Source organism: Carcharodon carcharias, chromosome 13, assembly GCF_017639515.1.
Source record: "Carcharodon carcharias isolate sCarCar2 chromosome 13, sCarCar2.pri, whole genome shotgun sequence".
Taxonomy (NCBI): Eukaryota; Metazoa; Chordata; class Chondrichthyes; order Lamniformes; family Lamnidae; genus Carcharodon; species Carcharodon carcharias.
This window is the reverse complement of record NC_054479.1, coordinates 23,348,821-23,365,697: the sequence shown is the minus strand read 5'-3', so window position 1 is coordinate 23,365,697 and position 16,877 is coordinate 23,348,821. Positions and strand designations below refer to the sequence as shown.

General features: G+C 42.0%; 1 protein-coding gene across 1 annotated transcript in view; it reads right to left on the bottom strand.

Annotated features, from left to right (window-relative positions):
- The window catches only part of grk3 (G protein-coupled receptor kinase 3), a 265,444-nt gene that overhangs the window by 12,285 nt on the left and 236,282 nt on the right, over positions 1–16,877 (bottom strand). Inside the window, exons 17-19 of the mRNA XM_041203377.1 lie at positions 10,931–11,026; positions 9,406–9,568; positions 8,024–8,160 (exon numbers count right to left, since the gene is read on the bottom strand). Of these exons, the coding sequence (XP_041059311.1) occupies positions 8,024–8,160; positions 9,406–9,568; positions 10,931–11,026 (396 nt within the window). The remainder of the gene's footprint in view (positions 1–8,023; positions 8,161–9,405; positions 9,569–10,930; positions 11,027–16,877) is intronic.

Genomic DNA, 16,877 nt, shown 5'->3' with positions numbered 1-16,877 from the left:
GAGGCACAATCTCACCCATTCTAACCTGTCTCTCTCTGAACTTACTGCACTCCATTCTCTCAGGTCCAACCCTGACATTGTCATCAAACCCGCTGACAAGGGTGGTGCTGTTGTTGTCTGGCGCACTGACCTCTACCTCGCGGAGGCTGAGCATCAACTCGCAGACACTTCCTCCTACCTCTCCCTGGACCATGACCCCACCACTGAACATCAAGCCACTGTTTCCAGGACTGTCACTGACCTCATCTCCTCTGGGGATCTCCCTCCCACAGCTTCCAACCTGATAGTCGCCCAACCTCGGACGGCCCGCTTCTATCTCCTACCCAAAATCCACAAACAGAACTGCCCCGGTAGACCGATCGTCTCAGCTTGCTCCTGCCCCGCAGAACTCATTTCTCGTTATCTTGACTCCCTTCTCTCTCCCCTTGTCCAGTCCCTTCCCACCTACATCCGTGATTCCTCTGACACCTTACGTCACATCAACAATTTCCAGTTCCCTGGCCCCTACCGCTTCCTCTTCACCATGGACGTCCAATCCCTCTACACCTCCATCCCCCACCAGGATGGTCTGAGGGCCCTTAGCTTCTTCCTCGAACAGAGGCCCGAACAATCCCCATCCACCACTACTCTCCTTCGTCTGGCTGAACTTGTTCTCACGCTGAACAATTTCTCCTTCAACTCCTCTCACTTCCTCCAAATAAAAGGTGTGGCTATGGGTACCCACATGGGCCCCAGCTATGCCTGTCTCTTTATGGGGTATGTGGAACATTCCTTGTTGCAATCCTACTCCGGCCTCCTTCCACAACTCTTTCTCCAGTACATCGATGATTACTTCGGTGCCGCTTCATGCTCTCGTCAGGACTTGGAAAAATTTATTAATTTTGCTTCCAATCTCCACCCCTCCATCATTTTCACGTGGTCCATCTCTGACACTTCCCTTCCCTTCCTTGACCTCTCTGTCTCAATCTCTGGTGATAGACTGCCACCAATATCCATTACAAACCCACCGACTCCCACAGCTATATCGACTACAGCTCCTCACACCCCGCTTCCTGTAAGGACTCCATCCCATTCTCTCAGTTCCTTCGCCTCCGTCGCATCTGTTCCGATGATGCTACATTCAAAAACAGTTCCTCTGACATGTCCTCCTTCTTCCTTAACCGAGGTTTTCCACCCGCGGTCGTTGACAGGGCCCTCAACCGTGTCCGGCCCATCTCCCGCGCATCCGCCCTCACGCCTTCTCCTCCCTCCCAGAAACATGATAGGGTCCCCCTTGTCCTCACTTATCACCCCACCAGCCTCCGCATTCAAAGGATCATCCTCCGCCATTTCCGCCAACTCCAGCATGATGCCACCACCAAACACATCTTCCCTTCACCCCCCTTATCGGCATTCCGTAGGGATCGTTCCCTCCGGGACACCCTGGTCCACTCCTCCATCACCCCCTACTCCTCAACCCCCTCCTATGGCACAACCCCATGCCCACGCAAAAGATGCAACACCTGCCCCTTCACTTCCTCTCTCCTCACCGTCCAAGGACCCAAACACTCCTTTCAAGTGAAGCAGCATTTCACTTGCATTTCCCCCAACTTAGTCTACTGCATTCGTTGCTCCCAATGTGGTCTCCTCTACATTGGAGAGACCAAACGTAAACTGGGCGACCGCTTTGCAGAACACCTGCGGTCTGTCCGCAAGAATGACCCAAACCTCCCTGTCGCTTGCCATTTTAACACTCCACCCTGCTCTCTTGCCCACATGTCTGTCCTTGGCTTGCTGCATTGTTCCAGTGAAGCCCAACGCAAACTGGAGGAACAACACCTCATCTTCCGACTAGGGACTTTACAGCCTTCCGGACTGAATATTGAATTCAACAACTTTAGGTCGTGAGCTCCCTCCCCCATCCCCACCCCCTTTCTGTTTCCCCCTTCCTTTTTTTTCCCCAATAAATTATAAAGATTTTCCTTTTCCCACCTATTTCCATTATAAAAAAAACCCCACTAGAGCTATACCTTGAGTGCCCTACCATCCATTCTTAATTAGCACATTCGTTTAGATAATATCACCAACTTTAACTTTAACACCTATGTGTTCTATTGTACTATTGTCGTTGACATCTTTTGATGATCTGCTTCTATCACTGCTTGTTTGTCCCTACAACCACACCCCACCCCTCCACCTCTCTGTCTCTCTATCTCTCCGCCCCCCACACACACACCTTAAACCAGCTTATATTTCAGCTCTTTCCTGGACTCGAACTCAAGTTCTGTCGAAGGGTCATGAGGACTCGAAACGTCAACTCTTTTCTTCTCCGCCGATGCTGCCAGACCTGCTGATTTTTTCCAGGTAATTCTGTTTTTGTTTTGGATTTCCAGCATCCGCAGTTTTTTTGTTTTTATCTTTACAATCCAACAATATCTCATTCCACAATACACTTGAATTCCTGCAGTATTTGGTAGTGTAGGATTCTGATTGCAATACTGCAGACTGGTGGATACATGTGAGCTGGCTTTAAAAGAGGCAGCTACCCTGGTCTGCACTTAGATCACTGATCTCTGCTTGGGCTCATTAAGTGTACTACAATTAGCTCCAGTGCTCAGCATTCCTGGGTTAGGGAGGGGATAATTAACCAAACTTTCTGCTCCTGATTGCTGTTTCATGATCTCTGCTGGAAGAATACAGATTGATATGAGGATTTGTGTGCCGTATATACTTCTGTAATAGTCCACCTTGTGTAAAAGTTGACCTCCCACTTTTGGCAAAAAAATCCTAACTCTTTCTAACCATCCACCCGCCACCTCTCCTGCAGGCTGACTCACTCTCTCTCTCACCAACTTTCTCCCTGTTCTCTACTTCCCTGCCAGACTCTCTTGCTCACCTTTTCCCTGCCTGACTGCCCTATGTGTGGCTTCCCTGCCTGACTCTCCTGCTCAGTGCTTTCTCTCCCAAACCCTTGTTGTGAGCAAGGGCTCAGGAGAGAGGCAGCAGGAGGGAGGAAGCAAGCAAAAGGAGCTGAGAACAGGAGAGTCAGGCAGGGAAGCAGTCAGTGGGGAGCGGGAGAGGCCGGTCCAAAATGGTGCCAATCAGGTCACGCACTCTCCATCGACCTTGACACAAAACAACTTCAACCCTTCGAAAATATTACTCGTGTATAATCGACCTTCTACTTTTTGCCTAAAAATTTTAAAACATGAATATTTACAGGGTATTTTATGTTTATTTTTAAATTGTAATGGTCAAAATGGAAGTGGATTTTTCTTTGCAATGTTTCAAAATGAAAGACAGGAGACTGGCTACCTGAAGGAATCAGATAAGGTTGACTGATAAGTAAATTAGTCACAATAAAAGGGGCTTTATGTGCCAGTTGAATACTCATTATCCTGGCGATCCCAGCGAGCAGTCAAGATCGTTAGGACAGGAGAAGGATGGTTAAATAAATGACTTAAAAAACACATGGATAGCGTAGTATGTTTTTACTTGTGGTCATGTCATGTTCCCAATTATTGCTCATAGAATACTTGGTAGGGCCCACTAATCATGTGAACATGGTGTCATTTTGGTACCCATTGTGCATTAATAACTGCAGGTATTTCAAATTTGCATTCTTATGCAACAGTGGTTTACAAAGGGTAGGGAAATTTGGAAAAAAATACTTCACAAAAACAACCACTACAGCAGGAATGTCTCAAATATATCAGTAATAGGGGCACTGGATCTGAAGAGAGGGCTTTACGTACAGAGGGCAGGCCACCAGGGGAGATTCACACAGGAAAGGTGGTAATAAGTATTGATCTGTGTGCTGTATAAACTGACTACCTGTATGCTTTATATCAAGTCATTTAATTGCCTTTGAATTTTGCCAGTTTTCAGCTAATCTTCCAGAAAGACTGCCATGTGGTAAATTTGGTTTCCTGCTGCAGAAGAAAAGGAAATATCAGCCCAAGATGCTCTCCCTTCCCAATGAAGGATGGCTCAGGTGATTTTGAAGAAACTAAAAACAAAACGTAACGATTCAAGGCATTCCTCAAGTTGTGCAACCAAGTTTGCAATTGCTAAGGTGCTGACTAAAGGAGAGGGGAAGAATGAGAGACAGAGAGACAATGTAGGATGAAAAAGACTAGCTACATGCTAATAAAGCTCATCGTGACATCCCCACAATACACTCATAAAACTTCAACTATAGCATGGGAGAGCAGGGTAGATGCTATAGTTTGACAGCATTGTTCTTACCAGCCTACGTCTTTTATAAATAATCCAGGCATCCTAGATGGAAAATAACATGACAAATCCTTTGTTTGATTAGATCTCACTTTATTGAGCATTGATCCACTGATTTACTCCTGGCAATGAAACCCTGCTAAAATTCAGATGTTTAAACTTTCAAATGCAGTCACATGGGCCTGAGATTGCACCTCATAGACTGAAACTTCCAATAGTGGCTTATTGCATGGCAACAAAATACCACTGTGTATATATGCATGATCAAACATGTGTGATCTGGCATTGAAATTTGGAATATCAAAAAGATTACCCAAGTTGTGTTACCTTAGAGAAAATGTGTTTTCCATCACAAAAAGAAAACCATTACTTTAAACATTTATTTAGGCAAAAAAGATGTACGATAACAAAAACACATATATGTGTGTAGATTGGTACATTCAAATGGAGTTCTCCGTTGGATTTCACTTGGGAGTGCAAAATCAGACAATGTATAGATCACCACTCTACATCTAACTTGTGCTGGTCCTGGCCTATATGTTTGACAACACAGCAATGATAAAAAGTCAGCTTACCAGAAATAACATTCCTCATCATTAAGAGCACAAAACATTTCCTAGAAAAATACTAAAACAGACACCTAAAATAAATTATTAACTGTCATGGACAAACTATAGTGGGTGTTGGTGTGGCATGATCTTTCAACGCAGGCAAGGCTGATGCATACTTGCAATGTACCTTAAATCAGTGGTTTATTTTCAACATATGTCCAGCACCTATCTCGCTTTTATCTTCCACATCAATCCTTGGATTTGAGAAAGAGTACAATAATCTTGCAAAAGTGCCATTTATTCCACCTGCATGCTGGTCGTGACTGGGTTAAAGATCATGCTGCACAAATACCATGCAGTTTGCCTGTTGCAGTTAATCATTTATTTTAGGTTTCTTTTTTGGATTTTTCCAGGGAATGTTTTGTATCCATCATGGAGAGGGATATTATATCTGTAAGACAGAATTTTTACCTTGGCTATGTTGTTAAGCACTGCACGTCAGGTATGTCAGAGTAGATGCAGAGTGAAGATCTTTCTACAGTCTACACTGTCCTATCTGGCAAGTCTGAGTCAAGCACAGAATAGGTTAGCTATATATTTAAGCTCCCTCCACAGAGTCTGATTGAGCAATCCCCAGAGAGGTACAGAACCAGAGATAAAGCAAAGTTCCTTTCCTGCTGTCCCAATGTCAGAAGACTGCCCTTGCTGCATTAGTGTGACATTTTCATTACTATCCAGTTATCCTTGTGGACTCTCTGTGATTGGGTAATGAGAAGGGACCAGTATATTGTAAGCAGGGCAGCATGATGATGCAAATTCAAAATGGCATCAAATCAGACATAGTCAACTATAAACATATAATCTTACTTGAATCCTGTGTAGAATCAATTACCAGGGGGAAGCTTAAAGACTATATGTATAAAAATAATAATCAACAACAGTTAACATGGATTCAGAATGATTCCTGCTGACTAAGCGCCTCAAACTCTTTGAAAACTGGCCAGTGGTAAACCCTACCAATTCAATACAAACAAATATAAGACACTGCATGTCAGACGGGAAAAAGGGCATAACATGTACTGCGTGAATGATGTTGAAATAGCTAAAGGTGAGGTTGAAAAAGACTTAGGAGTCTTAGAGGACCCGATGTTCAACGTACCCAACCAATGCAGAGCAGTAATTAACAACAGAACGATGAACTATATTGTCAACTTTGCTTAGTGATAGCACTTGCATTTGAATCAGAAGGTTATGAGCTAAAATCCCATTCAAGTTATGGATTTGAGTACATAACTTAGGATGTCACTTCAGTGAAGTACTGACAGAACAGTTCATTGTTGGTGCTGGTGCTTTTCTTAGATAATAAACCATAAGCCAGTTCAAGTGAACATAAAAGACATCACAACACTGTCTGAAAAACAATAATGGAATTGTCTTGGAGTTGTCTTCTGTCCAATATGCATCCCTCAACCACAATAAATTAAATTAACCTTTGTTTGTGGGGCCTTGCTGTGTGTGAGTTGGCTGTCATGCTTGTCTCAAAAACAGTCACTAAACTTGAAAAGAAATTTGTTAGTTGTTAAGTGCTTTGAGACATCTTGGGGGTGCAAAAGGTTCTATATAAATGTAAGTCCTTTCTTCCTTTATATATCTAAAACTGTCAAATATAAGTAACAAAGTCATGGTAAGAGTACAGCTTGAGTACTGTGCCCAATTCTAAGCACTGAGACACAGGAGTGTTAGCGAGTTCAGGGCAGTGCAAAGAATGACAAGGATGATCCCCAATCTTAGAGGTCTGAGTTATTAGGAAAGACTGGAGACACATTAGGTATCAGCCTTGAAAGTACCTGGGAAATGATTTTATAGGGATCATAAATAGAATGAAAAACGTCAATCTGGAAAATTAAATTGCAAGAATGGGACAAAGGGGCAGAAGTTCAAACTAGTAAAAGGCAATTTTAGGAGTTTTATTAGAAGTTTTTTTCACACAAGAGTGATCAGTACATGGAATTGACTTCTGAATAGTATAATAGAACGAATATCTTTGAATTGTTTAGGAATCAAGAAGAAAGGTGGAACAGCATTCCTTAACCACAATTATCTTGAAATCTTGTGAAGTACAAAGTTTCAAGAATGCATCACATACTGTACTGACTGATTTTGGTGATGAAATACTGCCTCAAGAGGCTTCAGAGTGACTGACAGTGTATTACAATCTTTGAAAGACCAAAGGGAGCAGTTTTTGGGGATGGCGGTATGGATTACCCAAGTTCCCTTAACCCCACACCTCTATAAGATTTTATACAGTCTTCATCATCCCGTGTGAAAAGGGGCTGATCTAGATTTTCTTATTTTTTAAATATTTGGGGAATTTTTGGGGAACCATGTCAATTTCATCATTTCATAACTTGTTTTTTAAATTAGGATCTATTTAAGCCATTACTTGAACAAATTTGAAACGTGTGTGGTGGGCAAGGAACTCAAAATGAGACATCAGACTGAAGAAGTGACTTCTGTGATTGTATGACATGATGGTGTCACCTCTATGAATTAATTTTCATAATTTATCCAGAGGGGTCACAGTCAAGAACAGGCTACACTATCAGAAAAAAAATGCTTCATGAAAAAGTTACTGGAACCACTAAAGTAACATTGTAGTAATTTAAGAAGCAGTTTTCTGTTTTGGCATTCATGTACATATGATCAGAAAACAGCACATCCTCAAACATGCATAGATTAAATCAAGGGCTGTGTTTTGAACATTTTTATTTACGCTCTCTGAATGCCCAGGCTGTATTGAAGTGGAAAATTTCTGATATAGCTCCCATTTAAAGTTTAGCTTTACATCATGCCTTTAGCATTTTAAGTTCCTAATAATATCATACGACAGAATAGATGATGAGGAGCTGCAGGATGTGATTGATACCCCATGCATGGCATTGACTACAATTCACTTGGGGCTTTATTACTCGTGTTTTTAAATGAGTCCATTTATGGGATAGTATGGTAGATTTCTTACTTGTGTGCTCCTGGTATATTATTTTTAATAAAAATTCATGGGATGGATAAGCTGAAATGCACCCCAATTAATTCCACTCTAATGCGTTTTATCTTTCGTGCCCTATATACTCAACATTCAAAGATGCTGAGTGAGACATTAACCTTGGTATGACTTTCACTTTCCTGATGCTATTCCGACAGTGATACACCTACTCACAGAATAGTCTCTTCACTTCTGTGAGTCTAACACTGCTTACCCGTGACTCGCCCTCTCCTCTCCATTCCAGCCGATTTGGAAAGAGGTAGAAATAACGACGTTGCCACTGGGTCAGGAAAGGGTTTCCTAGTTTCAGCATATAACCATGCATAATGCAGTCTTTCCCTAGGGCATAATCTGTATATAATATAAAAAGCAATGTTAGTCCAGGTTCTCCTCGGAGTGGGAACAAAGAAATTGATTTTAAATTCCTCAATGTAATTTATCCCTAGTTTTTTCATCTTGCTTGTAAGCATGCTTGTACCTCTCTGGGCAGGCAGGCTATGTGCTCTGTTAAAGTCACCTTTAGCACATAAAGATCAGTTGGAAGACACCATTCAGGCAGGGCCCCTTCCCATTCTTCCTTTGTGCATGCAAGGCATTCCACTGCCCCTGCCTGATGCAGACTGGGGCAGAGTGCTGGATTGTGCACGCAGCATCCAAGTCCATGGCACTGAACATTAGGATTTCAATGGAAGACAAAGGGGTGGAAGCTATGTTACTGTTATATAATAGTCTGGTTAAACTCCATCTTAAATACAACATTCAGTTCTGGATAATGAACTTCAGGAAGTATATAGTGGCCTTGGAGCACAGCTTCATCAGAAAGGTTAAATTATGAGGACAGGTTTCATAGGCTTGGCTTGCTTTCTTTTGAGTCTGGAAGATTAAGATGTAATCTAATTGAGGCACGTAAAGTGATTAAGGGATTGGATTGGGTAAATAGGGACAAACTATTTCTAGTGTACGAGTTCAGGACAGGGATTTATAACCTTAAAATTAAGGCTAGGTCATTCAAGGATGATGTCAGAAAGTACTTCTTCATGCCAGAGTGGTGGGAATCTGAAATTCTCTGCCCAATAAAGTTTAGGCAAGGTCAATTTAAAATTTCAAAATCAAAATTGACAGGTTTTTGTTGGACAATGGCTTTAAGGGTTATGGAATCACAATAGATTGATGGAGTTGAGATTCAGATCACCCACAATCTAACTGAATGGCAAAACAGGCTTGAGAGGCTGAATGGCAAACCGATGTTCTAAGGTTAAAATATTGGACAGAAGAATGTCATTTTAAAGCATCCATTGACACGCAATTTCAACCTTTGTCAGGAGACTAGTAGCACACAAGAGAAATAAAAGACAAGAGAAAAACTATGACTGAATAAAAAGTGAAAATACTGGAAATGCACAGGTCAGCCAGCATTTGTAGAAAGAATAGATAAGTCAACATATTGTGTATGAATGTTATTCACCAAAAATGTCAACTTGTCTTGTTGCTTTATAGGCATTTACTGTCTTGCTGGGTATTTCAAAGCATTTTCAATTTTTATTTCAGACCTATAGAGAATGATCTATGGTGTATCTCATAAATGAACTGTCCTACCTTCCTCATGACCAAGCATCTTATTCTTCGCTCTCTTCCTGACCTCGTTTTTATCAGTGTCAGCATTGACTGCATCGTACACAGTTTCTGCCACCTCCTGTTGCCAACGTTCTGATATCACCAGAGGGAAATTCTTATACAGTTCCTGGTCGCTATCCAACAGCTATGGGGAGAAATCAAAGAGACAAGGAGAGAGAGAGAGAGAGAGAGATGGAGAATGGAGGTAGAAAGCAAGAATTTAATAACAGGTGACAGAGGAGAGAAAGCAAAAGAGAAAGTATTGGTGAGGGCAAAAAAGAAGGAAGGACAAGGAGAATGGAGGGTGATGGCATTAGAAAATTAGGAGAAAGAGAGGGGGGAAAGGAAGAGGGAAAGGGAGAAAAAGAGTTCCAGAAGGAGTATAAAAGAAGAGATAAACAATAGTAGAAAATAAATTATTAATGTAATTTTCTGAAAGTGATTACAAGTTTAATGAAGTCTCACTTTCTTTTCACCAATATTTGGTGGGGTTTCAATTTGGCCATTTTGTGTTGTGAGAACCATGTTTTCAACTCCTTTGAAACTTATGTTGTGGTATACAGTACCGTAATTTGTTCAGTGTACTGTATTTAATTTCTTTGTTAACATTAGACATTTACCATCTAAAGTATGTTCTATTAAAATCAAGCTTCTTAGAATGTTTTGTCATAACCTTTGCGTGTATATATATATATATATATATATATATACACACTAAAACTCCAGACTAATGGGCATTTCACAACTTTAGACATTCTTCCAGCCCTGAGGTGCTCAAAACTTGAGATTTTGTGTCAGGTATAGGAAATGTCCAATATCAAACAAGAATTGAGATAGAGGAAGGACACTATCACAAATGGGACAAAAACATCACACACAGGCCATGACAGTCACACAAAGGGCAATCATCAATCAAGAGTAACCTGCCCATTCTCTCAGTTATACATATATGGCTCCACAGCTGTCACCAGCATCCACTCATTACATGAGTGTATAGAATCCACTGGTTATATGTCTTCCACAGACACTGCCTTAGTTAAACAGGGGTTACCAGTGTGCACTGGTGACACAGTCTGATTATATAGGAGATTGCATAGATGGACTAGCAGATATTGGTTACATAGATGTCACCAGAATTGGGTAGTTGCCTAGGTCCAATTAGCACCCACTGATTACATGGATGCTACTCACACCTACTGGTTACAGGAATGCCACTGGTATTGCTTATTTTGCAGGTGCAACAAACACTCGAACCAATGTACAAGGTATTAGCACTGGAATACAGTCTTAATGAAAGGCAATCGACCTGACATGGTAATGCTGTTTCTCGCTCCACAGATACAGCCTGACCTGTTAAGTATTTTCAGTTTTTATGCCACCAGCACTTTTTCATTATATGAGTGCCACTTGTTACTTGTTACTAAAGTACTTCCTACTTTACTGGTATTCATTGGTTATCAGCACCATTTCCACAGAAGAAAACAACACAAGAATATGAGGATAGTACCTTGATGCCTTTTGTGTCTTCTTCATCAAATGATCCTATGTCAAATGCGTCAGCTGCATTCACCTCTCCCCGAGGAGGAATGAGTGGAGGTGGATACTTGAAACAAAGAAATAAGATGAGAATAATTTTAGCATGGCACTGGAGTACAATCAGAGCCACAGATGTGGTACCATGACACCTGGCGCTATCAGATTTTTTGCCAGTAACCATTCAAGAAAATTATTCTTGATGGTGAGAAACTTATACAAAATAAAGATCACAGCTCAGAATTGGATTCAATGTGATAGCCAGCTAGAATATAGTCCTTTCATATCTACCACCTGGTTGAATCCAACTGGTGGGTTAAAACTCTTTTTTCTATTGGTTGTGGAGTTCTTAATGAAATGAGTTTGAGATAGTCTCATCAATTTTCACTTGGCAGAAGACCACAGCACAAATTGGCTAGGTACAGCAAAGTCATAAATGCACATACAGAAAATCTTCCCCTTAAAGCAGCAATCTCATCTGTGACAAATCCACTATGTAGCTTGGTCCTGGGTTTCTCACATGGCTTGGAAGTAGCTCTTCCACTGCCAGTCTAGGAGTTGTGAATTATGACAGAGAACCATTTGGACACCATTCGTCTGCCATAAACTTAATCTTTTTTGAATTTTGCTAAATAGACAAGACTGAGATACATTTCTTCCCTCTTCACTGCAGAAGACCGTCCAGGCTGAACGTAGCATCTACCAGAACCCAAAAGTACTGATTCCACTTGGACCATGCGGAGCTGTACCTGGGAGTACCTACCATCTCATCTTACTTGTTAGCCCATTGTTCAAAATAGTCAATACAGCATACTAAATTCCAAACACAAAGCATTCCCTCATGGCTTTATTGGAGCATTTGACTTGTCAATCCAGATGGATAATTTTGATCACGACTGATGGCAGCTTTTTGCCAATGTAAAAACCACTTACAATCATTCTGTGTAATTGCTCATTCTTGTGGATGAAGGAAATCCACTGATTCCAATTTAGCTCTCTAATGATCTTTCTGTCTCATGAGATAATGCAGCATAATCTACCTGTTCTTTGCAGACAGAAAGAACATGTACACACATTCCACCTGTTTCAGCTAAACAAAATAATTGACAGTCGTTCACTGACTCATTCCTCAAGACAATGCCTTGACGAATCATGGTCAAGCTGTCTGGTTTAAATTTCAAACAATGGTAGTTAACTGTCAGTCACCATTAATTGATGCATTCTCCATTGCAACGCCACTACCAATCAGAGTCCACCTGCCAACCAATCAGCACTCTCTTCCCATACAGTATAAATTGTTGTTTTCCCTTTATATTGATATTCTTATGAAGTGTCCTGATGAGTGCAAAATGAAAAGCTTCAACACGTTTTTTTTTCCAACGATACATATATAGTAGCTCAATTTTCCAACAGGTTTAAAGTCCCACCATGAAGGCCTCCAGCTTTTGCCTAACAGTTCCCCTTCCCTTTGCAATTACCTACTTAGTGGAAGAGTGCTGGCTGACTGTAGCTTCAGTTTACTCATGATTTCAGCAACCACAGGAAGGACACTACTGGGTCATATTATCTGCCATTATATTAATTATTTTAATAGTCACACAAATATAGGTCCAGGCTTCATGGGTAGGAACAGCCTTCCTGTGGCTGAATTCCTTAGCCAATTCATGCATTGCACAGAAACCATCATCCACTCTGACTTGATTGTTATTCTGCCTCAAGTTCAACATCATGTCCAAAACAGATTAGAGTTGCTCTATTGATGAAGAAAGTAACTAGCCATGGTTTAAAATTTTAGTGATGCTGAACAATACAATTAAAAAGCAAAGGTCATACCATTTTATTCACCACCGAATAATCAATTGTTCTGCTCGGAACCCTATGATGATGCCATGTAATTGGTGAAAATTGGAATGGAAGCAGGGAGCACCAGTTCCCCAAATGGACAATCAAGAAATTGCTCTGCAATATTATCTAGGGATGTCACCCAGTGCTTAGAGTGCTTTTGAGGCATGTATACACATCCCGCAAGCCAAGGCTTATACCCCTGTGGAATATCATTTTCCAAACAGTTAGCTGGACACACCCACTTCCACTACAAGTCAGTCTTAGCCTTGCCTGGGGCAAGTTTCAACTTCTTAGGTGACAATCAGCATTCCACACATTTTCTAGGGGGACACAAACGTGTTTCTGGGAAAGAAAAAACTCAATATCAGATAACTTCCTATCAAAGGAGTTGGGATTTCAGGTGGCAAAAGCAGGCCAGGCTTAAAAGGCATTCTTAAGTTTCTTGGATGGAGAGATCCCTATGCCAGGTTGAAGATATTAGCTGACATACTACTAAGATTAACACAGATAATGCTGATGGGTAAAAGATTTAAGTAGATTGACCATGAGCTTCCTTCCCTCCTCCAACCCAGACCTCAAACCTAACTTTGTTAGGTCCTGGTGCTAGATGACAACATTGAATGGTGGAGATAAAGGCAAAATACTGCGGATGTTGGAAATCTGAAAGAAAAACAAAAAATGCTGGAAAAACTCAGAAGGTCTGACAGCACCTGTGGAGAGAAAAACAGAGTTAATGTTTCGAGTCTGTATGACTCTCCTTCAGAGCATTCAATGATGGAGAATCTGAAATATTCATCACAGTGCCCTTCTAGGACATTTGTTAGCATTATATGCCTCTTTGGAACTCCCAGTTCTCCCACAGCACTGGCACTGGGTCAGTTCATAACTGATTTTACAAATGGACTCTTGACTCAATTAATATCTACACAGAGTGGGCCAATCCACTTGATTAGATGTACCTTGGGTGGTTTTCCCATACTTCCTATATGGGAGAACTGATGAATTAGCTAATAAAGAACTATTTCAAAATGTGGAAAATCACCACAGTGAGAGTCATAATTTAGGACACAGTGAAAAATCTTCAGCTGAACAGATGCATTTCACTGACCAGAAGGGGAACTCAGCAAAAAGTGAAAGTGGTGAATTAGCTGCGACTGGGAGTTAGAACTGATAAGGTCTACTGAGCTCCTCTGTGACTCCACAGAATTCACGCAGCTGTAGACTTCCTTCTGTAAAAGAGTGAACTGCAATTGTATATGGGAATTCATGTTTCATCCTGCAACTGTTTGCCAGAGTTTGTGAAGAGAAATAAAATAACTTGTTTCACTGTTCCTATTCATCAAATTTGATTATATCTGTTCTGTGACTTGTTTAGGAGCTGTGGGACATATCTTTGATGCTCAAGGAAACTGAGTTACAAACAATGGATGTGATGCCAGAAGTTAACTGTAACGTGATTGTGCTATTGTGCGACTGCACGTGGGATCCCACTGCAGTTCCTGATCTCAGCTCCCCAAGCTGCTGAGCATACGCAGATGCAGCTACAGCTGCATCAAGCTGTGCGTGGACCCTTGGTGCGCAAACACCAAGAGTCACTGCATGGACATGGAGCCTTGGAAGTTCTGCCTGACCTGGCGTTGCAAAGATGAGTCTGGCCACGTTGCCACAGAATGCTCCAAGCACTTGGACCATGCTGTACCATCTACCTCTCATGGAAAATTTTATGCAAAAAACACCTTTGACTACAAGTCCATCAGGCAGTGCCTACAGGTAAAGTCCTAGAGGCCCTGCAGGAAAAGGAGATGGTAAATCCTGTCAGATGGTTTCCCTGTAAAGGCTGTCAAACTCTTTTTAAAAAAAAAAATTCACAGGACATAAGTGTCGCTGGCTAGGCTAGCATTTATTGCCCTTGAGAAGGGAGTGGTGAGCCACCTTCTTGAACTGCTGCAGTCCATATGATGTAGGTACACTCGCCGTGCTGTTAGGAAGGGAGTCCCAGGCTTTTGACCCAGCAACAATGAAGGAACGGTGATATAGTTCCAAGTTCGGATGGTGTGTGACTTGGAGCGGAACTTGCACTTGGTGGTGCTTGCTTGCATTTGCAGCCCTTGTCCTTTTAACCAGTAGATCTCATGGGTTTGGAAGGTGCTGTCGAAGGAGCCTTGGTGAGTTGCTGCAGTGCATCTTGCAGATGGTATGTACTGCTGCCACTAAATGCCACTGGTGGAGAGAGTGAACGTTGAACGTGGTGAATGTGGTGCCAACCAAGTGGGTTGCTTTGTCCTGGATGGTGTTGAGCTTCGTAAGTTGTTGGAGTTGCACTCCTCCAGGCAAATAGAGAGTGTTCATTACAATCCTTGTAACTTGTGCCTCGTAGATGGTGGACAGGCTTTGGGGAGTCAGGACGTGAATTCCAAGCCTCTGTCCTACTCTTGTAGCCACAGTATTTATGGCTGGTCCATTTCAGTTTCTGGTCAATGGTAACCTCCAGGATGTTGATAGTGAGGGATTCAGTGATGGTAATGCCATCGAATGTCAAGGGAAGATGGTCAGATTCTCTCTTGTTGAGATGGTTATTGCCTAGCACTTGTTTAGAACAGATGTTACACAAAGGTTTTGATGCATATGGACATGGACTACATCAGTATTTGAGGAGTTGCAAATGGTGCTGAACATTGTGCAATCATCTGCAAATATTGCCATTTCTGACCTTACGATGGAGGGAAGGTCTGAGGAAACAGCTGAAGATGGTTGGACTTAGGACACTACTCTGAGGAACTCCTGCAGAAATAACCCGCGCTGAGAAGATTGACCTCCAATAACCATAACCATCTTCCTTTCTGCTAGGTATGACTCCAACCAGTGGGGAGCTTCCCACCTGATTCCCATTGGCTTCAGTTTTTCTAAGATGCCTTGATGCCACACTCCGTCAAATGCTGCTTTATGTAAAGTGCAGTCACTCTCACCTCACCTCTGGACTTCAGCTCTTTTGTCCATGTTTGAAGCAAGGCTGTAATTAGGTCAGAAGCTAAATGGCCTTGGCAGAATCCAAACTGAGCATCAGTGAGCAGGTTATTGCTAAGTAAGTGTCGCTTGATAGCCCCGTTGACAACCCCTTCCATTACTTTACTGATGATCGAGAGTAGACTGATGGGGAGGTAATTGGCTGGATAGGATTTAACCAGCTTATTGTGTATATGACATACATGGGCAGTCTTCTAAATTGCCAGATGGATGCCAGTGTTGTTACTGTACTGGAATAGATTGGCTAGGGGTGCAGCTAGTTCTGGAGCACAAGTCTTCAGTACTACTGCCAGAGTGTTGTCAGGGCCCATAGTCGTTGTGGTATCAAGTGCCTTCAGCTGTTTCTTGATATCATGCGGAGCGAATCGAATTGGCTGAAGACTAGAATTTGTGATGCTGGGAATCTCTGGAGGAGGCCAAGATGGATCATCCACCCAGCACATCTGACTGAAAATGGCTGCAAATACCCAAGTCTTTTGCACTGATGTGCTGGGCTCTCCCATCATTGAAAATGGGGATATTTATGGAGCAGTGGTTGTGTCGCAGTTTATCCCGAGCAGCTCTGTGACATAGGACTCTGTGCGCTATGGGCTGTTCCCAGGGATGCACACTGAGATAAACACAACTGCGGCTGGAAGACCATGAAATAGGTGAAAGATGCTCTTTGGTCTGCCTGAAACTTGCTGGTCTTACAGTGCAAGAGTTGTTTTTGATCAAATGTTGCAGACTGGCATATTCCAAGGTCCAGGAAAATGTGCTGAGGGACAAACTAAAGCTGAGGGCAGCCACTCCAGAGATGCAACGCGAGAAGGCTACTGTCTAAGGGCTTTCAGCCCTTAGGGCAGAAACTGTGTAGAAACACTCAGACTGTATGCCTGACAAGGAATATACATTACATTGTAAATAAAGAGTACTGAAATTGTATTGAAGTGCCTCAGAGTGGAACATGCTGTATCGAGAAAAGCTGAATCATATTGCACTTTCTGTAATCTTCATTTGAATTTTTTTGCCCTGTATGCCTGACATGTAATGTACATTGTAAATATCAAGAG